The following is a 23,241-nucleotide window of genomic DNA, read 5'->3' as shown; positions in this document are numbered from 1 at the left end:
TCCAGAGGGCTACTGGATCCCAGATAAAGTGAAATATTCAAGAAAGAAGAGCCTGAAGAGAACAGGGCAGAGCAATGACTGTATTAAGGGAATCAGTTCAAAGGCACTGTGGACACATTGGAATAAAAGTAAGCTCAGAGCTGTGAGTTGTCTTCAGGAATAAGACTAAGACTGCAGACTATTCTGACAGAAATGGCAGGACCTATATGCTGTCTGCAGTGGGACTTGTACCACTGCTGTGCTCATTTGAATGAATCCTAGGCAGTGTTTAAAGACTACAGCTGTGAGCTGAAGGCCCAACTGTGTATCCCAGAGCAGGTGAATGGAACAATAAACAGCAAGAAAAAAATTAAGTGACTCTATGGCTGAGGGCTTATCTCTCCCTAAAAAACCCTGACAGGAACATAATGGACCACTTGCCATGACATTTGTTTTGATTTCCTTGTTTGGGTTTTGTTTTCTTGTGTGTTTTTTTTTGGGGGGTGGGGGGGGATGGGGTGGGGGAGCATGCTGAGATTTCACAAACAGGGAAAGTTATTTCTTCTTTCTTCACCTGCCTTTTCCTGAACTTCTCCCTGGCCTGCTCAATGAAGGCTGCTAAAGCTTTGTCCCTTCGCCTTCTAACAACCCATGCAAACTAACCCTGAACATTTCAGTGAGGAAGAAGCAGGCATCCCTGGAAGCCATGACAAAAGATATAGAAGTCCGTTCAGTCTATTGCTTTCACAATCATATTCTCTTCTTTATCTTGCTTAGGTGGTTCCTTATTTGTCACTTATTTTGCAATTTCTACAGCAAATTATGACAGGTTTACTAGAATTAAGTGGGCACCAAGGAATAGAGACGTTATACTTCATATCCTTATTAGCATTCACATTGCTTTGGCATCTAAGGGTCTTCGAAATAGGCTGAGGGTTCATTATGCTAAGTAGTATGCAACCATAAAGACAGTTCTGCCTCACAGGTCTTAAAATCCATATACAGTGGAAGTGACAGCAACTGGATACAGTGATGTAAACAAGGAAATGCTGCACTATGGAAATTGGGAGGTAGAAATGAAATATGCATAGTGTTTTGTGGTTTGTGGTTTGTTTTTTTTTTTTACGAAAAGTCCAGTAACATCAGATTAACTTCCAGGAGGGAAAAAAATTCACTTCTTGCTTTGTTCACCCCAGCTATCTTGGCCCAATGCAGACACACAGAGGGAATTGGATTTCTTTTACCCAGAAGCCTGAGCCTGCCCTCATTTGTATCACTATAAATAAAGATTAACTTCTGTGAAATTACTGAATTTATCCTGGTGTATAAACAGTCCAAGAGAAGGCAGAGTCAGGTCCTATATTATTTTTTATTGCCAGAATGCCTCATTCTCCCAGGGCTGTAAATCTACTTTATTGCCTTGTGTTATCCATGGCATTTATCCATTGACTATAAAGCAAACACTGAGATCTATGCAAGTAGGCAAATCACAAATTACTTAGGAGCTGCATTTCATCTCACAAATAAAAGGATTTTTTCCTGACAGTTTCTCAGGCATTACAAACAAGCCATTAGAACCACAGCAGTAATACTTCATCACCTCAACTTGCTTGAGAAGATAAATATTCTTAACATAAGAAATACTGATTTTAAACACAGTGATATGACTATTAACAAAACAATAGTTAATTAAATAGTAAAGGAGTCTTTGCTCAGGTGACTTTCTTGTAGAACGAGTCACTTCCATAGCCCAGGTTACAGAAAATGGAGACTACAACAATAACAATCTGATTCTTAAGCTTGTGATTGTCATCACAAATGCATTTTGAAATCAGGTAAGCATATCTCATCCTGGGTTTTTTTTTGCCTGCACACTATGTATTTAGGGATTTTTAGACCTATGCGCTATGAAGTGTTTGATTTTTGCATTTCTAGAGGCTTTCTCACTTACTGTGGTCTATGAAATCACAACTTGTTAGAGGATATTTTACTCTGATTATTTGGCAGTTTTTTTGAGAAATCCAAATGTATACATCCAAAAGAAAGTAGAATACCTGATTTAGGCTGGCAAAATTTCAGAACTGAAAAAAAAACAAAGCACAAAAAAGCTAGCTAAAATGGTCAGTACAAAGTCTGTATCAGCTCCTGCCCATCTGTAAAGCAAAAGCAAACACCAACAAACCAAAAGCCTGTTAAGGTTGCATGCAGCCTGGTCATTGCAAAGGTTAGTTAGGAATACTTCAGAGTGCTACTATCAATGTGTTGTTAACAAACCAAGTATGGAAGCATAAGCATTTTATTAAACCTCCTACTTCTCTCCCTCATACTTTTGCTTGGGAACCCTTTGCTCAGGGATTCTGTGAGAACACTTCCATGCTATAAAGTTTTATCGGCAGACAGCTGACACAGACAGAAGAGATGATAGATGGATATTTCCCAGCAATAGTCCTAGAGAATATCTGTCAATGCTGCTTTCTCTATTCTAGGCAGCTGTTTCAGCTAGCTTCTGCATTGCTAACAAGTACTGAGATTAAAATAGATCTTTAAAATAGCTTTTGCTAAGGCTTCACAGGAACCTGTTGGCTGGATACTCTCACAATGACTCACTTCCACAACTCTCACTTCCCACAAACATCTTTGAATCATGAAAAGCTTTAATGAATGTGTACAACTGTGTAAAGACACTACACATCACCTAGGTATGTATACTTTACCTCTTTTAACTCTGTTGTCAGCTGTTCCCTTTTTTGTCTTTCATTTTGTGCCAGGTTTTGATTTCAGATGGTGCAGGCAAGAGGCTGGGTTTTTTCTATGTCTCTGCAGATCAAGTCTGGCACAATTCGAGGGTGATATAAATAACAAACCTTCCATTTCAAGGAACTGATTTGCAAGGATTGAGAGCCAAGCCCAAATCTCTTCTTCCTATGTCAAAGTTCTAAAACTTATCTTTTTTTGTACTCAAAGGAATTTTCATGCAATGAATGAAAAACAGATTACTGTAACAGAGGAGGGGGGGAAAGGATGATAACACTCAAATGTGAAAAGATGTACCTACTCAATTTTCACACTATAATTAAAGCAACCAGAAGATGAATTCCATTATTTCAGTAAAATTATTTTGGTCTAGCAAAAATTTTTAGTAGATGTTGATATTAATTTATTCTGCATTTATGCTAAAAATGGAATTTAGATTATACTTCAGATAGTCACAATTGAGTCAGCTTGAAATTCTCTCAGGGTTTAATTTAACTGTTACATAGGAGTTAGCTAGAAAGATTGATCTGGCAATCTTACCTGTGGATTAAAGAATCCTGCTATCCAGAACTGGTTTGGTCGGCCATCCCGCAGCCAACTGCTGAACTGCTGGTTTCTTTCAAGAAGCTCAGTAAACCAAAATCCTAAAGTAGCCGACTCCCAGGAAATCCTAAACCATAGTTTTGGAATTCTAGCATCATACATATTATCTAAAGCATCTTGCAATTCTTCTGACATAATTATGGTTCCTGGAAGAGAAAGTAAAACATTCAGAATGAACTTTCCCCTAGCTTGCAGAGGCAATTAAAACTCCCAACCGACATTCTGAATCTAATAAATCCCTTTTTGTTCTGCTTTAATTGCACACCTGTTGCACTAAAGTCTTATCAGTTTGCACTTAATTTGCTCAAACTTGATTCAAAGCTAAAGGTGACAAGATAAATGATATTTTGTCTGTTATTTTGATCAGAAATAAAGTGGGTTTTTTAAACAGCTCCTTTTCCCTCATACACATTATTTATATTCATTATATTCACACAGTGTTTGGAATGTGATTAATCATTTAAAACTCTTTAATATATTTTAATGGTTCCTACACACACAATCAATGATAGAGATATACCGTGTAACTCATCTATATCTTAAGCATGTGCTGACAATGATTATATTCAGGAAATTTACTGTTATTAATCATAGATAACTTTCTACATTTCCATTAGCAAGATTCTCAGTGGGAAAACTGTACGTAGAATAAAGCTAGAGGCAAGAATTATTTGGGGGGGGAGGGTAGTGACAGTGTGTACTCACATATCCCATGAATAGTACTGTTGTGTCCATTAAAACACTGACATTTACGAAGACAGTAAGTTTTCAGTGACACTCACCATTTCATGTGCCAGAAGTTCCTGTATCTTGTCAGTTTGTATTCTCAGTAGCACTGAGATCTGGCATATGGCTGTGCCTTATTTGCATTATAGAAGCTTTTCTGGAAGCTTCCATTCTGATTAAATGTTCATGTAATACCCATGTTCAATGTACCATCATACACACAGCTGCTGTAACTGCCATAAGAGCCACAGGAGATACCAAACAGAATTAGGTGGCTTCTACCACAAAACATGTAAAGGAAAGGGAAGTGCTCTAGGTGACTGCAAACAAGTGCAATGGCCCATCTAAACATACCTGGAAGGAAATGTGGCCTGTAATAGGTAAGCATTTTACATCCCTTTCTTTCATTGAATTTGGAAGGTCCCCAGTTCAGGGGAAGAAGAATAATATCCAGGAACCAAACACCAGCTTTTAATTTAGAAGAATGCAGCAGCCAACCTAAAAACTTGTATAACATTTTGTGCAAATTTGGTACTTTCTACTATAGATCAATCAATGCCAAATAGGCTTCAATTTCTTCTAGCATGAATGTTAATGACCTGCACCTCTATGCACCTCTTTTTTGCACCTCTCTATGCACCTCTTTTTTGCACCTCTCTATGCACCTCTTTTTTGCACCTCTCTATGCACCTCTCTATGCACCTCTTTTATGCACCTCTCTATGCACGTCTTTTTTGCACCTATCTATGCACCTCTTTTATGCACCTCTCTGTGCACCTTTTTTTGTGCAACAAATGCTATAAGAAAACCAGCAACTTTTACAAAACTGCAAGTAAAAAATACTGTCTGTCCCACATTCTCTGTAATGGCTTCATAGTCAGGTCCAGAATCATGTTTTGGTACGGCTAAGTGTCTATTATAACACAATTAATAAACCTTCTCTTTGGGTATAAATCTCTGTAACACACAACCAAGAGCACCAACATTTAAGAAAGAAGTCACTCTGTGACTTCTGTGTCACCTCCCCTTTGCCTAGAGAATTGCAGTGTTACATCATACACTTTATTCATGCTCTGGAGGCAGAAAAAGTGAAAAAGTCATGCAACACACTTTGGTTTCAAGTTGGAGCAACGGTAGGGTGGGCAGAAAACAAATTAAGAGCATCTTGTTTGAGCCTTGGGGACCATTACCATCCAAAGTAAGTAAAAAAAGAACCCTTTAATCTCTGGTTCTTCCTTGTTTTCAAGCTGATGAAGCCAACTTGCTCCTGCAACAAGAGTCACGAGAGAGCTACATGTTCTCCTCCATTTTTGTGGGCAGGCTGGAGCTTTTAAAATAGGGAGATACAACTAGTCTCTGACCCAAAGCATAGTGAAATCTTAGGATGTCTGCCCGTTATGACTCAGAGCAGCTGCTGAGAACACTAAGCCAGAGTGTTCTTGAGGATGAGGTATGCTCACAGTTCTGGCCTTGCCCATGAAGCCGCATAAATATTCCTAGTGAGTGGGTGTCATCTCTGGCAGTAGGCATACAGTGCTTGAATTTCAGCACTAAATGACATTTGTGGGCGTTGGGATGCATTCCTGCAACTAAAATACTCTCATTAAAAGAAAAATAAAAATAAAAAAATAATTGTCAGAAATAAAATCAGTAACACATGAGAAAAACAGTGGCATCTTTCTGAAGAAAGGTGACACAGGTGTTTGAAAACCTACATTTGATAAACTGTATGAGTAGCACAATCATAGGCTTCTCATATTTAACTTCTGAGAAGCTCAGAGCACTGGTTATCATATGAAGAGACTGAATGTCCTATGAACTTAACATGACAGGCTTGAATGTTCTATGAATCAGACAGGCCAGTTGTTTATAACTTGGTTATTTTGGGGTTTACTTTGTGATATTCCCTTTCTTGAATGGAACAAAGCTCATCAGAAAATGACTGATGAAAGGTCAGGTCAGTTAAAGACATCAGGGTATGTCCATGCTTCAAAAATAATATGTACTATAGACATACCGTTTGCACAGTATACACAGTTTGGAAATCAGGATTCCCCTTTTTCATTGCCCTAGATTTATACCATCTCACTTCTAAACCACATCTAAATATATCTAATTGCTGTGTAGTGAGTAAGCCAAATAAAGCTATTCAGTTCTGATGATAACTTGGTTTTATTGTTAATTAATGTAAATAGTCTGCTCTTTCAAACTGATCTGGTTTTAGGGTGATTCATTCAATAGATATAATGCCTTGAATGGACTACATCAGGGCATTGCCCCTTCTTACTACCATACCTACCACAAGCTGAATCTGAAAACTGTGGAATTTGTAAAATCTGGGTCTAAATTTTTAATTGCACATTTAGGAAAGCCTCTGTCTGGACTAGCAAGCTTGCATGTTTCATTTAAATGAATGGATAAAGTTAGGAACAAAGGAAGGACCCTAAACTCCACCATGAACCAAAAAAGCCTCAACCGAAAAAAATCCAAAAGAAGCGAGTGGTTCTCTTCCTACAGGCATGGATGTGAATCTAGGAAAAACAGAATAACTACATAGGATACAAATTAAATGAGAAGTAGCTAGTTTTTCCATCAACTACAGTTTGCCTATAGCTGACATCATTATAACAGGACTGTACACTACCCCTTGATGACAATACTTGCTAGACAATGAGTCTGTTGAGCTAGCCTTAACAGCACACAGAGGAAAAGCTCAGTCAAAGCATCAATCCATTCTTTGCAACTATAGAAGTTGATCTTTTCAGCCTTTAATCCCTGCTCAAGTTTACCTCCGAAGCAACCAGTTTTGTTATTCAACCAGTCACTCCTTGCCTCCACCACTAAGCTTAACAACCTGTTTGTCATTGAACATGTTGAAGAGAAAATCCCATCTTGCTTGTAACTTCATCAGCTTTCCTCCCTTTCTGCTTTATGACAACAGATAACTTGTCTGTGCATTCCACAAAGCATGATTTACTTTTTCACCCAAAGGTACAAGGTATACAGAATACTAGATAAAACCAATAAAAGCTAATGTATGTTTCCCCATACCTAAAACTTGATCTATTTTTTTTTTTTTTTCTCAAGCTTTAGGATGTTTCTACTATCTCAGAATAGATACCACCACTGCTTTGCTGAAAGAAGTCAACTTCTTTGCTTCAGGAATTTCTCTGGGTATTTCCTTCTCTCTTCACAGGCAGCACTTGGGCACTTCAGCATTTGGAGGTGATTCCCAGGAAGTTCTCAGAAGCTCATTTAACTTCACAATGCTGTTTTAATCCTAAGGCACTCATCAATTTATCACCTCCTTTTACTCCTGGTCTCCAGAACAGCGAGTAAATCAGACAGCGTAGCTCTGCAATGCACAGCACTCTCTCCATTTTTACCTGTGGACTCTGGTATTCTCTCCAGCTGCACTTAACCTTTGCCCCTGTTCTGCTTTCTGTTTGTTTCCCACTTTCTTTTTCTGGTGCAGAATCTTCTGATTTAATTCTTCAAGTCAGAAGAGATGAAAGGAACTGAAAAACTTGAGTAGCATGCACTTTTTCACATAGAAAAGCACGCAGATTTTCCGCAATAGCTAATTCCTTCAGTCAGTAAGAAGGCAATTTGAAAGTAACCTTGCAAATTGTTCTGAAAGTTTATCAGCTCCACTTCTAAATGCACTTGGCTGCACCCAACAAAGGACTGAAAACAAAAATTTTAAAGGAATAATTTGAAGATGAAACTTCAAAACTCCCCAAAAGTAATACAAGTCACTACCTTGAGCTAAAGTAATAGAACGGGCAGGTAAACTATTCTCTGTAGTTTGTCTTAAATGTGCAGTGTGTGTTTCCAAACAGTTTTCCTAGCCAGCATCATGGCAAGCATACAAAACAGTTATTAAGAAGTCCAGAAATAACATGCCACACATTGTAAAAGGCAACAGGAGGCATTCTAGCATTCTTATCAGGATGAGAAGTAAATAAAATCCTCATCCAAAAATGGAATACACAGATGATCCTTACAAGCCTTACACACACACACTGTAAGAATTAGTAAGAGCCCAAGATTTTTCAGTCCATAAGTTTATTACTATCATGAGCAGGCCAAACTAAAATTTTATTGGTGTTACCAGTCTGAAAGCATTACAAGTCAAAACATATCTTAGCCAGCCAGTGGGAATGAGTCCATACTCCTTCCCTTCATGGGAAATTAGCACCCTCTGTACTCTGGCAAGACTAGTTTCCTGAGCTTCAGTTTTTCACCACATAGCTTAGACAGAATAAATTATCAGCTACCTTTTTTGGAGTGCACTTATATCCCTCTTGTAAGGTGCTACATACAGTAACAGAAATTCTTTGCAGCAACAGGATGTAAACACTACTGTCAAGACCATGATATCCTGACTTGGAAAAAAAAAATAGTGAATCTTTACCTCATTCTTTCAGGGGCTTAACACATGAGTTTGTGTAGATGACATAGGAATTCTAAGTGATTCCTATTATGTGTGTAGAACTAACTATATGCTACCTCACATCCACATGAAGTTCTGGGTGTTTCAACATATTATATGAATGACAATAAGGAAACACCCAAGACCAACATGCTGGTTAGCAATGCAATATAAGGATGGCAAGGATATAAAAGCAGGTAATAAAATAGCTTTAATAAGGTAGCAAATCAATGACTGAAATGTACAGAAACTAGTGAAGTGCTCCAGTATTCCTCAAGGCCTTGTTATTAACAGCTATTATTCAATCTTAATCATAAAGTTAAAACAAATTAGAAACACATAGAAAAATACATAAATTTTTGCTCTCTAATACCTTCTCTTTCGATAATCTTACCTGCATTTTCTCACACTTCTCAACCTGGCATAAACCTATACCTGAAATGTGCTAGTGTAGAGAGTAGTCTATGATTTTTTTTCCCCCAAGTCCTGGCATCTAGGTTATGTATGGTGTGCATTACACACATGAAAATATGCTAGCATTGTAACCCGAGGGACATCATATTGAAATCGCAGTGAAAAGTTTGCTTAAGCTTGGTAAAGTTGCTCCATGACAAATGCCATCATGACTTCGGAAGTAGATATTCATATTGATCTATTTATTTTGCCTTCTATGTTGGTCTTACAGGTTATGGCTTCTGCAGGTACTTGTCTTGCAAGTACTAAGAAAAATGTAAGAAACAGAAACTCCGGGCCTGTGGAAACAAATCTTTACATGCTACAAGACATGCAAAAGCTTTTAGAGGGATTGCTCTATTCTCAGAATATATGTTAACAGGAAAAGAACTCTCTCCTGACTCTGCAAGTACTGCACAAACAGCAGTGGGAGTTCTGTGACCATGTGGCACATACACGACATGAAAGGATAACACATTCAAGGTTTCTTGTAGAGCCTTCACTTGTTCATGTAGTAGGCAGTTCTAAAGGATTAGTTTGAAAACACAAAGGTATAAGGTACCAGAAACAAATGCCAAGTTGAAGCAGTCTTGTGATCAAAAGAAGAATATAGATATAAATAAATGAGTTAAGAAAGCCCTTGGACAGATTGCTAAGCAGGTTAAAAAATCAGGAAATAAAACCAAATGAAAAGCTGTGCTTATTTTCATCACAAAGGATTTGATATCCACTTTCAGTGCTACTACAAGCACGTTCCACTGCTGAGGTTCATGGAAGCCACACTTGGGATAACTCCCACAGAATCTATCTTCTCACTTTCTTTGCTAATAGAAGACACATCAGGGTGGCATTGAAATACCTACCACTCCTACTTCAGTGCATGATGAAATAAAGAGAACACCCCCAATCCCACAGACAGGACACCTTCAGTTCCCCTATATTCAAACATACTCCAAGAGACTAGGAATAGCTGAACGGCTCATTAGATTTTACTGCATTTAAAGACACTATCTTCATTAGTAGGAGAGGGGGTTTGAAGTGCCCACTCTCCAACAAACAGTTATGGTATTAGTATTCTGTGCCAGAGGCCTCCGTGATTCCACAGGAGGAAGATAATGCAAGTACATAGGAGTTCATATACTTCCCTACATAGAATATGGTCACCTTCTGCCAGGGGTTCAAGAACCCATTAGGATCTGGAGGTTTGGTTCAAGTCCCATGTCTTACTGCTTCTTTTTTTAAGAAGATTTCTCTATTTGGAACATAGGCTCTATTTAGGTCACTTAAGAGAACAATAATCATTGCTGTTTTCTGATTTATGTGAAGCTGTGTATTATACCAACTGTGAAATAAATTCTGGGCAATCAATAAGTAATTAAAACAGAAATAATGGTTGCACATAACTGAGAGTACAAAGTGCAGCTACAATCTAATTATTATAATTTGATCCAAAAAAAGTATCCCTCCAGGCAGCAGAGGTTATTGGTAGAGATGCCGGCTTGTGGGGAATGGCTGCCAACAAACATGTTGATCATATGCTGAGCACCCTCACCCCTCCCAGGAGCTGAACACTGCTTAATCTGCCCTCTGGATAGATGGACAAAACTGGCTCTGCTATTTCTCTCAACATCCGTCATGTTCAGCTGCACATGGGCTCTCACTGGGGAGGGTTTATATTCCTTCATATCCAATTCAGTGAACAACGGCAAAATGATAAGGTCCATCTATTCACATCCAAAATGCAGAATCAAATATTCAGACCTCCTTTCACAAAGTTACATGGTACAACATGAACATCTGCTATATCCTTAAACACAAAATTTGTTTGAAAAAAATAGATTTTTTTATAAGCTTTAACAGGTTCCTGAAGCCAGGGCCAAGGGCATGACCAAGGCAGATATCAAAATTCACACAACCTTTTTGAGCAGGCAGATTACTTTACCTCATTGTAAAGAAAAAGGAACACCTTGATGGTTTGAGATTGCAGTTGACTAGTTTTGTGAGACAATCTAGTATGAGAGAGTTTCGGGTTTTCCTCTTTGCGGAGAGAAGAGAGAGTGACTAAATGCTCTTCCCATCCCCTAATTAATGGTCTACCACATGTGCTTGATGTAAAATCAAATCGTCAGAAGCCATTAATTGTTGTTAACTATATATCCAGTTTTGTTTTCAAAGCAAATTTTCACTATATTTAACTCACCTGCCCCCTAAGAAAATTATAATATTTTAGAGGATTGCACAAAAGTGATAGCATTAACTTGATTAGACACTTGGTAGAGGACTGTGCCCACTGTGGAACTGAATGCTAAGTGCAAATAAATTATGTCACTCATCCACCCCTCTGCAGAACACTGTACATTTTGAGACTTTAGATACATCTGACACAATCAAGGAAAGATTAATACTTTCTTGGATGGAAAGCATTATTTTAGATTACTTGAAAAGGGATTCTATGCACATATATAAGGCACCTTTCAGCTCAATATTGAAAACGGGACAATTGTTTCTTCCAGATTGATCTTTGCATAGGTTATTACAGGATATGGAAGCTGATTAGCCTCAGGCACATTTATGAACCTCTTTCCTACGTTTATGTTTTTGAAGCATGCATAGTTGTCCTGGTGTATCATAAAAATGATAGGAAAAAAATCCCTTTTTATTCTTACGTAACAAAATTACAAATTAAAAAAACTTCTCCTTTCATGAAAATCTTATTGTCAAAAGACTGGAAAATACCAGTAAGAGAGATTGCAGAACTGGTGTCACTTATTTCAGAGTAGAACAGTTGTGAGGCACTTAGAATTTCTCCCTGTGGGGACAGTTAGTTGTTTCAGATATTTTCTGCCTCTCTGCTGGAGAACAGCAGACTTGAGTGAGATCTTAATCAGTGGAACTGAACTGTTTCTGCTTCATTTTCATTTACTGTTAATTCAAGAGCTTAGCTGAGCAACAGTATACTTTCCTTACTGGAAATATCAGCTCTTTCAGATGAGCAAAATGGGAAATGAAAATAAAAACCCAACAGTAACACCATTATCCCTTCTTTTTCGTCACTCTTTTTCTGATCAAATATTCCATCTGCTTCTAGTTGCCTATACTCTTGATTTAACTCCATTCACCATTGCTCACTTTGTCAGATACTCCTGTCTCTGAGAGATACAGAATGCTATTGCCTACATCCAGTGACGGCTAAAAGAAGAGCCCTATCACTCTCTTGACTGGCACTCCCACTCACTTCATCTTCTATTTAGAGACATCCTACTTGGTATAACCAGTTTCAAAAACATTGCAAATCTCACCTTAAATTAGAATCTTTACCACCTGGCCTCCTGAGTTCCCTCAATTACTTATCAGCAACACTTCTACCTTGTTCTATATAATTATGTCTCAGCTTAATTTCATAAATGACTCTGGCATATGGCTTGTGGACTTAATCATGCAATTCAGCTCCTCTGAGCTCTGTAGAGACCCTAGAGAGAAACACAGAAGTGTAGTAATGCTGTGGGACACGGGGCACATGCAGACAGAATAAATCAAGGTGGAATGTCCCTCAGAGGTGCAGACGGGAGACTTTAAGGGCTAGAATTAGTGGTCATATGATAAAGACAGTGAAGAAGAGAAAAGCTGGGAGAGGGAAAGAACAAAAGAGAAAGAGGTAGAAATGAAGGAAAGGAGGGGAAATGTTTATTTACTTATATAGTATAAGCAAGCATTATTTATAAATATTGCAACTTAATTAGTATGATTTTTAACATTGTAACTTACCATCGATAGCCAATTTGAGATCAGTCAGTGTAGTTCGAACTCTTGATAAAACATGTTGCATTCGGTCAATTTCTTGACGGAGAAATATGTTTATGGGCTGCATAGCTCCCATCTTTTCAAGTTGGGCTTTCACCTAAACACAAATAGTGTAATAATTATAAAATTTAATCTGTTTCCTATGCAATAATTTTTGAAAGTAAAAGGATGTTTCTTCTATTGTATCGTGTAATTCCTAAGAAACTTCTATGTAACAGATGGCCATTCAAGTCTTGTGCCAACTGTAAGATTTAGCGCACTGTGACTCATTAGCTTACCAAAAGGAGCTCCTCCATCGTTCTGAGGAGGGAAAGTTCCCTCTTTTTTGAAGGGACATAGCAGTTGTTTCTGTCCTTGTTAGGCTGCAGGGTCTTGGATCTTAATCCCCTCCCCCTCCCCAACCACATGCTGTACAAAACTGTTTGATAGTAACTTCTTTATATTTCCAAATCATGCTAGGTGAACTTTCTCATCTCTGCTTGCCCTGCTGAGTTAAAATAGAGTTACAAATGGAGTTCAATTTAAGAAGCACAATGATATATAAAAGCTGCTTCTTTAAATAGCATGAATCACTCATAAGACAAAGTGGTCATGGACACATTATTAGAGAGGCAAGATCAGCAGGATAAGATGCCACAGGATTCTGTTAAACATTATGTGCACCATTTTGTAGGTAGAAGCTTTTGTCCTTAACTTTTAAGGGTAACAGTTTCACTCATATTCAACAGAGAACATTTCCAAAATAGAATCAGTTGTCTGTGTTACTTAGGAACATGTCACAGCTATGATAGCAAAGCATTCCCTGTCTCATTTTAGCACATGATGCATGTGTAATATGTTTCAGACATACACTGTATGTTCCATGTATACCAAAGATCACTGTACACAGTGGTGCATGAGGGAGGACCAAGTGGCACCTGCCGAAATCATGGTGCCTATACCTCCACAGTACTAGAATTCTTGACTTTTAAGACTTTCAATCATCTTTCTTCCGTATGACTTGGCTTTCGGAAAACTAATGCAGCCTCTCTTTACTCGCTCCCACCCAGCCACATGTATAATCTTTCACACTGATGAAGCCTGAACCCTGATCTTTGCTATATGCCATAGTCACTCCTTTCCTCTGCAGGTGAAATTCTGGGGGACTCTGGAACCAAAAAGAGATCTCAAACAGTAAAATAGGATCCTAAATCCAGATACATTCATGGACATTAGTTTATCATGAAAGAGCTGACTGTAGGATTGGTTTGCTAAAGTCATTCAAGAGCATATTTGCTCTTACTAACAAAAGATGAAGAAAGAGTTAGAAAATCTATTCGTTCAAAGATCAATTTATCACTGGAATTCTACTGCAGCCAAGTAGCAGCCACAGGATTTGGCATAATGAGTGCTATTTCATCAAGGAAAGAAGTCCACTGGATTTTGCTTTGTGTTTTTCCAGATATACATCTCATTGTATACATTATATACTATACCTTATATGCACATAGTAAACATTACTAAATATCTTATTATTACACTGAATAACAAGTTTCTGCAGGATGAATATAATATAGCAGTCAAGCAGTTATCATTACTAGTAAAAATAAGTAAATGCATTGACAATTTCTAATGCTGAAATTTCGACTCTAAGCCAAATAAAATACTCTTTTTCAGCTTTTTATGCTATTCTCTTTGGGAGACAGCTATCAGCAAGGTTATTCATCATATTTTAATCACAAGGACCCATGAGTTTGTCAGGCAGAATGTCCAAGAAATAGGTGCCAGCTAATTATGGTAATGCTTTGCAGTGTGACAGTTCATTTTACAGACTGAGTTAATGTTTTTCTTCCTGTAAGAGTGAAAAAAAAACACTATAATCAGCTATCATGAGACTAGAACTGAGACAATAAACTCTATTTGGATAATTTACACAATTATGTACTCTGAGCATTTTAATTCAAAATCCAGGGAAAGTTTCTGCTTTCTGCAAATTTTACAAGAATTGCTAGTTCTCCCTCTCGCCAAAAAAGGCAAAAAAAAGAGTTTGATTTATTTTTTTCAGAATACTTAGAAATCTAGTGCATGCCATTAGTAAGAAGGAAATGATAGAGAATATAGGTCATGCATTTTATCCTTTAAAAAGAAATACACTTTTTTTTCTAGTCTACAAAGTTCATTTTGGGGATTATTTAGAGGTAGAATTTCCATCATTTGAGGAAAAATTGTACAGAAGATGTTGTTAAAGATGATAGTTTCCAAAATACTGATATTTATGAATCTACAAAGAATAGATAAAATCAATATTCTAAAGTATTATTGTACTGATAATTGTACAATTAGCTACTGTAGTGAATTCTCAGAATTAAAACATTATTTTGATTTGTTTTTATGCACCTAGAAAAACACCTGTAATTTTTGGAATAATGGAGTGAACTAATAACGCAGAAATCTGCTAATCCTAGATATGTTCACAGAACTCATCCTGGAGGACCAAGCATAAACAGATATGAAAACAGAAAAAAAAACCCGACATACTTCCTACCTTATTGTATACAAATCAATCCTGATCTGCAGTGAGATTCTCTAGCTGCAAAATACTGCCTTTCTTGGAAATCTTTCTGTTAAAGATTAGCATTAAATATCAACTCTAAGGCATGATTGACTGTTTTTGTATTAGAATTCTTATCAAGCAATCAGATTACTTACTTCCAGTGCTGTACTTATTATGAGATGGATACCAGGTGACAGAAAAAATCCTCAAAAGACAAAACTCACTAATCAAAATAGCCTTTCTGTGATCAATATACTAATTCCATAAAGCCCACTTTTCAGTGGTGCCCAGCGATAGGATGAGCTGTTTTTCAAGCTACAAGGATCATTTTCATTATAAACCTCTGCCTGTGACATTTATTTAGTTAACATTTATTCTTGCATCTGTCTTCTCTCACATGGACTGACTGGACCTAATCATTTTACCACTAATCTTTGTTACCTGTGAGGCAAGACCCAGAAGTAAAACGGGTCATGAAAGAAGAATTCTTTCTCTGCCTCTACCTTTGGAATGAGAAAAATGAAGACAGTTTTAGGTCAGGAGGAAGGTTTATTTAGCTTTTCTATCACCTGTGTCAAACTGCAGACTGATAAAGCATGCAAAGGTTACTTGTTTTGTTTATAGTCTTTTGGGTAGACACTGAGTCAATTAGACTGGTGAGAGGAAGCATTACAAGAATACAGCAAAAGAAACATATATAATGGGGTAAAATGGTTGCCTTCTTTTGAAAGTTGTTGGTTCCAAAGTTATTGCCAAAGGCTAGTAATTGAGAAATGAAGGTTGTGACAGCTTGAATTTTCTCTGGATTTACACTGCATCAAAAGAAAGTACAATCAGGAGCTCTGAATGTCAGCAAATACCTGTTTTCTGTACCAACTGTCCCTAACCTAGCCTGCTGAGGTTTTAACTCTGAGCAAATTCACTCCATGCTTTCTAAAGGAATCTACAAGAACTGGTCGAAGATACCAAAGGTACCTGACACTTTCCCAAAGAGTATTTGCTTCTAATTACCATCATTTGCTTCCTAAATTTTTTTTTTTCCCTTTTCTTCACTGATAGCACCTTTATAGCTGGATTTCCAAAGACTACCATGTCATCACCTTACTGGACAGCAGTATTCTTCTAAAAGCAAAACCAAGCTGCACTGCTAGGACTAATGAATGTTTTTCTTTTTACTGCTCTTATCCAATGAGGCATGCATAGGAACTCTTTTTGACACATTCCTTCAGTCTCTTACAATTTAATGTATTAGTTTTATTTGTTTCAGGATTGTTAAGCTGATCTAGTAGGTAATAACGTGCTGAATATAGGCAATAATGTACTGAATGACCAAATGTTGACTTAAATTGACAAAACACAGAACTCATTCCCTTTTTTCAGACATCATAGGAAGTAATTACATAATCCATTTCACTCTTTATACTTGCAAACTTAATTTCATTTGCTTATTATATTGCACCTTCTGCTAAATTCTGTTGTTTCTTCCCTCAGAGACCATCTAAACTCTCCCTTCTTTTCTGCTCTGACTAATGAAATTCTTGGTTATATCTTAGGAACGTAATATTATTTTTTCCCTTTGGGAATTTTAGATTTTCTATATCTGCCAGTTTATTTAAACTTGTATTTAAAAGTGTAGCTTTCTTTACAGCTTACTCCTGCCATCTCTGCCCCTTCTAAGAGGTACCAGAATATCAGATCTCCAGTTCAGATGAGAAACACATTTGATTGATAGAGATTTTTCGCTTATTGTGCAGAGGTAGCCACACTCCTGGCCCATAAACTGGCCTTGCCACAAAGGGTTGGAATTAGGCACTAGCAGCAGAAAAGAGAAATTCCCCTCCAACAAAGAAAGCATTGGGAAAGACCTAAACAAGTACTAAGATCCAGAGAATGAGAGAAAAGGTAAATGCATTAAACAAGATGACAAGGGAAATACTGAAGAATCAGGAAATAATGCCAAACACTGCAGTTACAATCTGAAGTCGAAGTGCAGGTGACACAGGCAAAATGATGTACCAAGGTAACTCATTATTACCAATAATAAACTGTTGGAAAATTACCAGCGGATGTTCTGTAGATACTCAGAGCAAAGTAAAACTATCATGACATGGAAACAAAGAATAATTTTGGGGTGGTTTAGTGGAAAAATAACATGTCATCCATCAGTAATGGGGACTGAAGAAACAGCATGTAAGTAGAGCGGTGTGATTAAACAAAGAGAACTGCAGTAAACAGATAAAGATGTTCAGAGTCTGAGAAAACTAGAAGTAACCAGGAAGAGATGGTATCTACACTATCAATAAGAGAATGAATCAAACCTACATCCCAAGCTCAAAATAAATTTACAGGTGATACAAAGGGAGAAAGCAGATCCAACAGGACATCCTCTGACTGCGCCTGTAAGAACAAACTGGGGGTAGGGGGGAAGCTGATGCAAAGTTTTGATACCTAATATTGGTTTGTCCTGTACAAACATGAATCTCCTTACTTGAATCATGAGAGAACAACTGTCAAGCAAGTTGAAGCAAAAGAGATTTCCTTGAAGGTCAGAAAGGTGGTACAGAAACAAAGAACTAATTGTGAGCATCATTATAAAGACAATTGCTTCTAAGAAAATTAAAACCAGCATGTATGATTGGCAGATCATTAGAAAAGATAATAGCTTGTCATACTACCAGATGAGAGTGAAACAGCAATGAAAACAATGGGTAGTGATTTTTTAATAAAGTCACATGGAAAAGTATGTACTGTACCCAAATAGATTAGCAAAATAGAGGCAAGTTATAAGTGCAGGGTGGAACTTCCAAAATAAACCTTCCAGTCTCTTTGTCCTTCTCTACAGCTCCTGGCTCCATAACCAGTTGTCTCCAAAACTAAGACACTCAAGGAAGTGACTGAGAAGGGGAAGCCTACTATGTGTCTTTTGTATCAACATCCGGAGTGAATAAACCAAGAAGGAATGAGAGTGCCTGAAACCAAGCTTAGACAGAAGAAATGACAGAGAAAAGCACTATTTATTCAAACCTTTTAGAAGTGAAATTTGGCTTAAACAAGTATGCGTGAATTTTACAAGGCTGCACAAATTTCCCAGGGCTAAAACCTGAAGGCAAGAATACCCTGTGGTTACAATATAAAGTCCCATATTTTTGATGTCTTTTAAGTATAATAAGTACTTCAGGAGGAAAAAAAATTTGCGATATAACAAGGGAATGAAGATACATACTCCTTTGGAGGATTTAGAAAATATATTGAAAAAAAATTAGCTCAACACTTACTTAGTAATTAAGCATCATTATACTTACTATATTTCATTTTATTTGCTAATTCTAATATTTATTTACTATTAAATAATAATGTGAAAACTAGAAAACTGACTCCATTCCAAATCAAGTTCTACAAATAAATGATTTATATACTATTGCTAAGAATCACTCAATAAACAAACAAAAAAGAGAGACACAAGCAGGGATGGATGGACAAAAAGTGATATGGAAAAAGCTGTGAGTAAACCTCACCAAAAAAAAGCTACAAATTTTAAGTAGCTTGCCAAAGAGGAATGAAAAGAGAAGTTCTGTGTTGAACTATGACAGTACAAAAGAGGCTATTTATATAAGACATATTAAATCTGAGACGCATAGTAGAACAGAAGACAGGACATATAGCCAGGGCCCTAAGACTATTGGTTATAATGTAAGTGGACTTTTTAAGTTAGCCAGAGGAGAAAATAAAGTATAACATAACAAACTGCAATACTGCATAATATATACTTTACAAGCTTGGACTACAACCAGAAAAAAAAGTACTGTCAGTACAAAAAAAGAATTGTAAGTAATAAAATTATGGAAATGATGGGTTTTCAACAGTTACTGTTCATGAAATACATAGCAAGACACCACAACCCACTTATAAACTGATGCAAGAGTGCTTTATGCTGGATTTTTCCATTTAATGGGACTGTTAATAAAAAAGAAAAAAATGCAAGAAAACATTGACAAATATATCTGTTATGGCTCAAACTCCAAAAAACCCAGGACATGAAAAGGTCAGTGATAGAATCCATTATTCATAATGGTGGTATCATAATAAGAGTAGGTAAATTGAAAGCTGTAACCATATAAGATCACCGATCCTTCAGAAAGAGGCACCAGTGTCATTCTCTAAGCTACAAAGGAGGGCACGAACTTTCTGAAGTAAGTCTCTAATGGCTCTTTGAGTTAAGGTGACTAATTAAGTGGACTAGGGCACTTGAAATATATGTCTCAGTTGTAGGAATATTTAATAAACCAAAACAGATTTATAAAGCACTATGCATAACTTTAAGAGCTTTTTAAAACATTTGCCAGTTAAATTTAAGAAGTACAAGAAAACTCATAAAACATATACATACATGTATAAAACATCTGCATCTACAAACCAGCATATACCTCATGAGGGTTATAATCTGAAGGTAACTTCTCTAGCATCTCATCAGCAAGACGCTGTACCACTGCTTCTCGGGTTTCCCCTCCTCCAGTGCTGCTGTCTTTGGGCTGGATGCTCACTATTGTACTTAATGTCTCATTAGCCAGGTTAGTCTGGTAAGTTATATCTGCATTAGGGTGAAGTCCAAACACCTTAAAGTAAAAGGGAAAAAAAAAGGTAAAAAATTGCTATTTTCCTTATAAAATTATATCCATGAAAGAAAGCATGAAAATGGATAAACAAAGAAGAAAACCCTCAGCTTTACAAAACAATAAATATGAATAGGTGTCTATTTTCCTTAGGGACAGAGAGGAGGATCGAAAAGAATGCAACTCCCACAGGTTGAGATAAGAACAGTTTAGTAACTAAGGTATAACACAAATCACTACTGCTACCACCAATGATAACAATGATAAAGGAAATAACAAGGGAAGAGAATACATCATCTCACCACCAGCCGACCGATATCTGACCGATACCTCCTCCACCCCTGCAAGCCCTTCTGGGTAACTCCCAGTTACATCCTGGGCATGACATGCTGTGGTATGGAATACTTCTTTGGTCAGTTTGGGTCATGTGTCCTGTCTCTGCTTCCTCCTGGCTCCCCTCCTCCCTGGCAGAGCATGAGGCTCACAAAGTCCTTGGCCAAACCAAAACATCACTGGTTATCTTTACAAAGTCAAAACTTTGCACTGCATAAATATGCTAAACCCAGGACAATAGGTCAGTGGAAGTACATTAATTAAACTGGCCAAGAACCAAACCCAAATTACACAAAAATGTGAAGATAGGCTGCATATACAATAGCATTTTCATTCATATGAGTGGGGGGTTTTAAATGATCTGATTATCTTCACATAGCAGGCTTTGGATCACGCTGTGGCATTCTATCGGGGGGTAACAAACTGATTCCTTTCTACTGGTTCAGGCTAGAGCTTGTTGGAAACTTGTTGTATGTGGACACTGAGCCTTCATCACTAGCTCTTTGCCTCTACAGATCTATTGCTATTGTACCATCTACTGCTACCACGTAGATGCCCCTCATAATCACAGCAGTTACCACTTCTAACACATTTTGTTTTACGCAGTCTCTTAGGCTTATAAGGCATGCAGAACAATATAAAAGACAATATAAAACACTGTCCCTATTCAAAGTACCTAAGGATTTTATGACTGGTGATGTATTTCAGCTATTTTATTGTTTAGCTATTTTTGGTTGAAGTCTCTCTTATTTTTCCTTACTTCCCTTTCTTCTGAAATGGAATTGTTTTATTTAAGATACAGCTAACATAGAATTACTGCAAAGCTGCCCTTTGTCTGAGTAATAATAGCTTTCTCAGAAAGTTCCACTGAAATATCAGTAAGTCTATAATTGTCAGGTTGACAACTGCAACTCTTCTCCGGGAGGAATTGTACTTTGACTAATTTCACAAGCCCTCATTTAATTATAGCTATCAACTATCTCTTATACACTTTAAACCAGTGATCTGACAATGAGGAAGGCTTGCCCTCAAACTGAGTACCAAAGGCAAGCAATCTGCTGTTTCACAGTTTTCGTATTCTACAGTAGAATTGGTATATTACAAGAAGATACTTGTAGTGACCAATATTTACACACTCTGAGGACAGAATAAAAAGGGTCATATGTAATACTGTTATGCTTGCAAATCTCAGAACTCAGAGACAAGGGATATAAGTGGCTGTACCTGTGTCAAAGCCAGCAAAGCTGCACTGATTTACAGTAGTTGTGGACCTGACCCTTACACAACAGCACAGAGAACACAGTACAGGCCTAATAGAGCATGTAAGAGATGTTGCTACAGCTAGCACAGAATCAGATTCCAAGTAAGATTTAACATGTTTTATGCCTAGTGATGTACTGAACCCAAATATTTAGATCTGTAAAAAGTGCCTTTATTAGACTCTTATACTCTATATAGAATGAAATACACATTTGAAGATACACTCTTTTCTCCATTTGCTCTTGCACAATAAGGGTTGGTTTGGTTTTGCTCTAGCAGATTTCATGACAATGCTACAGCCCAAATTAGAAACATGAAAAATGTCTGCTATTGTGAATGTGAATTGCAGTGCTAGTCCAAGGGCTAACTTCAAAACTGCAATAACATTACCAAAGACAGGGATATTACATGGGAGACAAGTCTTGTTCTGTGTTTTTATGCAAGCTATGTATGAAGGAATAAGAACAAAGAACCCAGAATAGTAAAGCAGTGAGTGCACCAGTGTCCTGGATGTCCTGTATATTAATCAAGCATCAAATCCCTCATTCTTTTTGATTCAAAATCCCTGGGAATTTTCATTAAAAAGAGGATGTCATATGCTGCCTTTCAAGATTTTTTTTTCTAGCCTGATAAATCTTCAAAACCACTTGCTAAAGCTCCATACCACTCTGAAATCAAAGTAATTTTTGAAGGGATTATTGAGTGTTGATGGTTGGTTGATCCTGGCTGGATTCAGGTGCACCACAGGCTGCAGGGGAATCTCTGCTCTGGCTCCTGGAGCACCTCCTGCCTTCCTTCTGCACTGACCTCGGTGCCTGCAGGGCTGTTTCTCTCACATGTGCTCACTCCTCTCTCTTGCTGCAATTGCTGCTGCACAGGTGAGTTTCTTTCCTTTTAATTATGATACCCCAGAGTCAGTCACAGAATGACAGAATCACAGAATCACAGAATCCTAAGGGTTGGAAGGACCTCAAAAGATCATCTAGTCCCCTGCAAGAGCAGGGTAACCTAGAGTACATCACACAGGAACTTGTCCAGGCAGGCCTTGAATATCTCCAACGTAGGAGACTCCACAACCTCCCTGGGCAACCTGTTCCAGTGATCTACCACCATCACTGATGGGCTTGGCATAGGCCAGTGGTGGGTCCATCTTGGATCCAGCTGGCATTGGCTGTATTGAACACAGGGAAAGCTTCTGCCAGCTTCTCACAGAAGCCACTCCTGTAGCCCCTGCTACCAAAACCTTGCCACACGAACCCAATACACTGAGTTCAATAGCTGCCTTCAGAAGTCAGTGATTATTCTGATCAGAGGTTGACATCTCATCAAAAGAGCAAGGATACAGCAATCAGACTTATTCAGTCCTTCTTCCTTAACCACAAATGGAAAAGTGAAGGAACAAAGATACACTGTTTTGACTAGCACAATGTCCTTTGTGGAACAAAGAAAACTGGGAGATTAAAAGGTTAAAGGTTTCCATGAGCAATTCTGAAAGATTTTGGAAGGACAGAAGAAAGTTTTAGCTTTCTTCCTACCCTGTGAAAATGTGAAGGAGAAACAGATGTATGCATTTCTGGACTTGATGCTATTTACATGAAAGTCAAATGTAAAATTCCCCTGAATCAAGCCATACATCCAGATTTTTTAGAGGCATTGAAATAAAAATACATTGCAGCACTGTGAGATAGGTTCCCAAGTGCTTAGAAAAGTGGGTACATGAAAGTAGCACCTGAAATCTGGTTGAGTCAAGGTTC

General features: G+C 37.6%; 1 protein-coding gene across 1 annotated transcript in view; it reads right to left on the bottom strand.

The window, feature by feature from the left end:
* LOC134158723 (dynein axonemal heavy chain 5-like) overlaps positions 1–23,241 on the bottom strand; it is a 160,149-nt gene that overhangs the window by 7,127 nt on the left and 129,781 nt on the right. Inside the window, exons 73-75 of the mRNA XM_062608958.1 lie at positions 19,709–19,897; positions 12,716–12,848; positions 3,274–3,482 (exon numbers count right to left, since the gene is read on the bottom strand). Coding sequence (XP_062464942.1) covers positions 3,274–3,482; positions 12,716–12,848; positions 19,709–19,897 — 531 coding nt within the window. The remainder of the gene's footprint in view (positions 1–3,273; positions 3,483–12,715; positions 12,849–19,708; positions 19,898–23,241) is intronic.

The sequence above is a fragment of the Pezoporus occidentalis genome, unplaced genomic scaffold (assembly GCF_034315485.1).
Source record: "Pezoporus occidentalis ecotype Australia unplaced genomic scaffold, CSIRO_AGI_Poc_V1 ctg132, whole genome shotgun sequence".
Taxonomy (NCBI): domain Eukaryota; kingdom Metazoa; phylum Chordata; class Aves; order Psittaciformes; family Psittacidae; genus Pezoporus; species Pezoporus occidentalis.
Note: the sequence above shows the minus strand (reverse complement) of the source record. Positions and strands in the feature narration are given on the sequence as shown.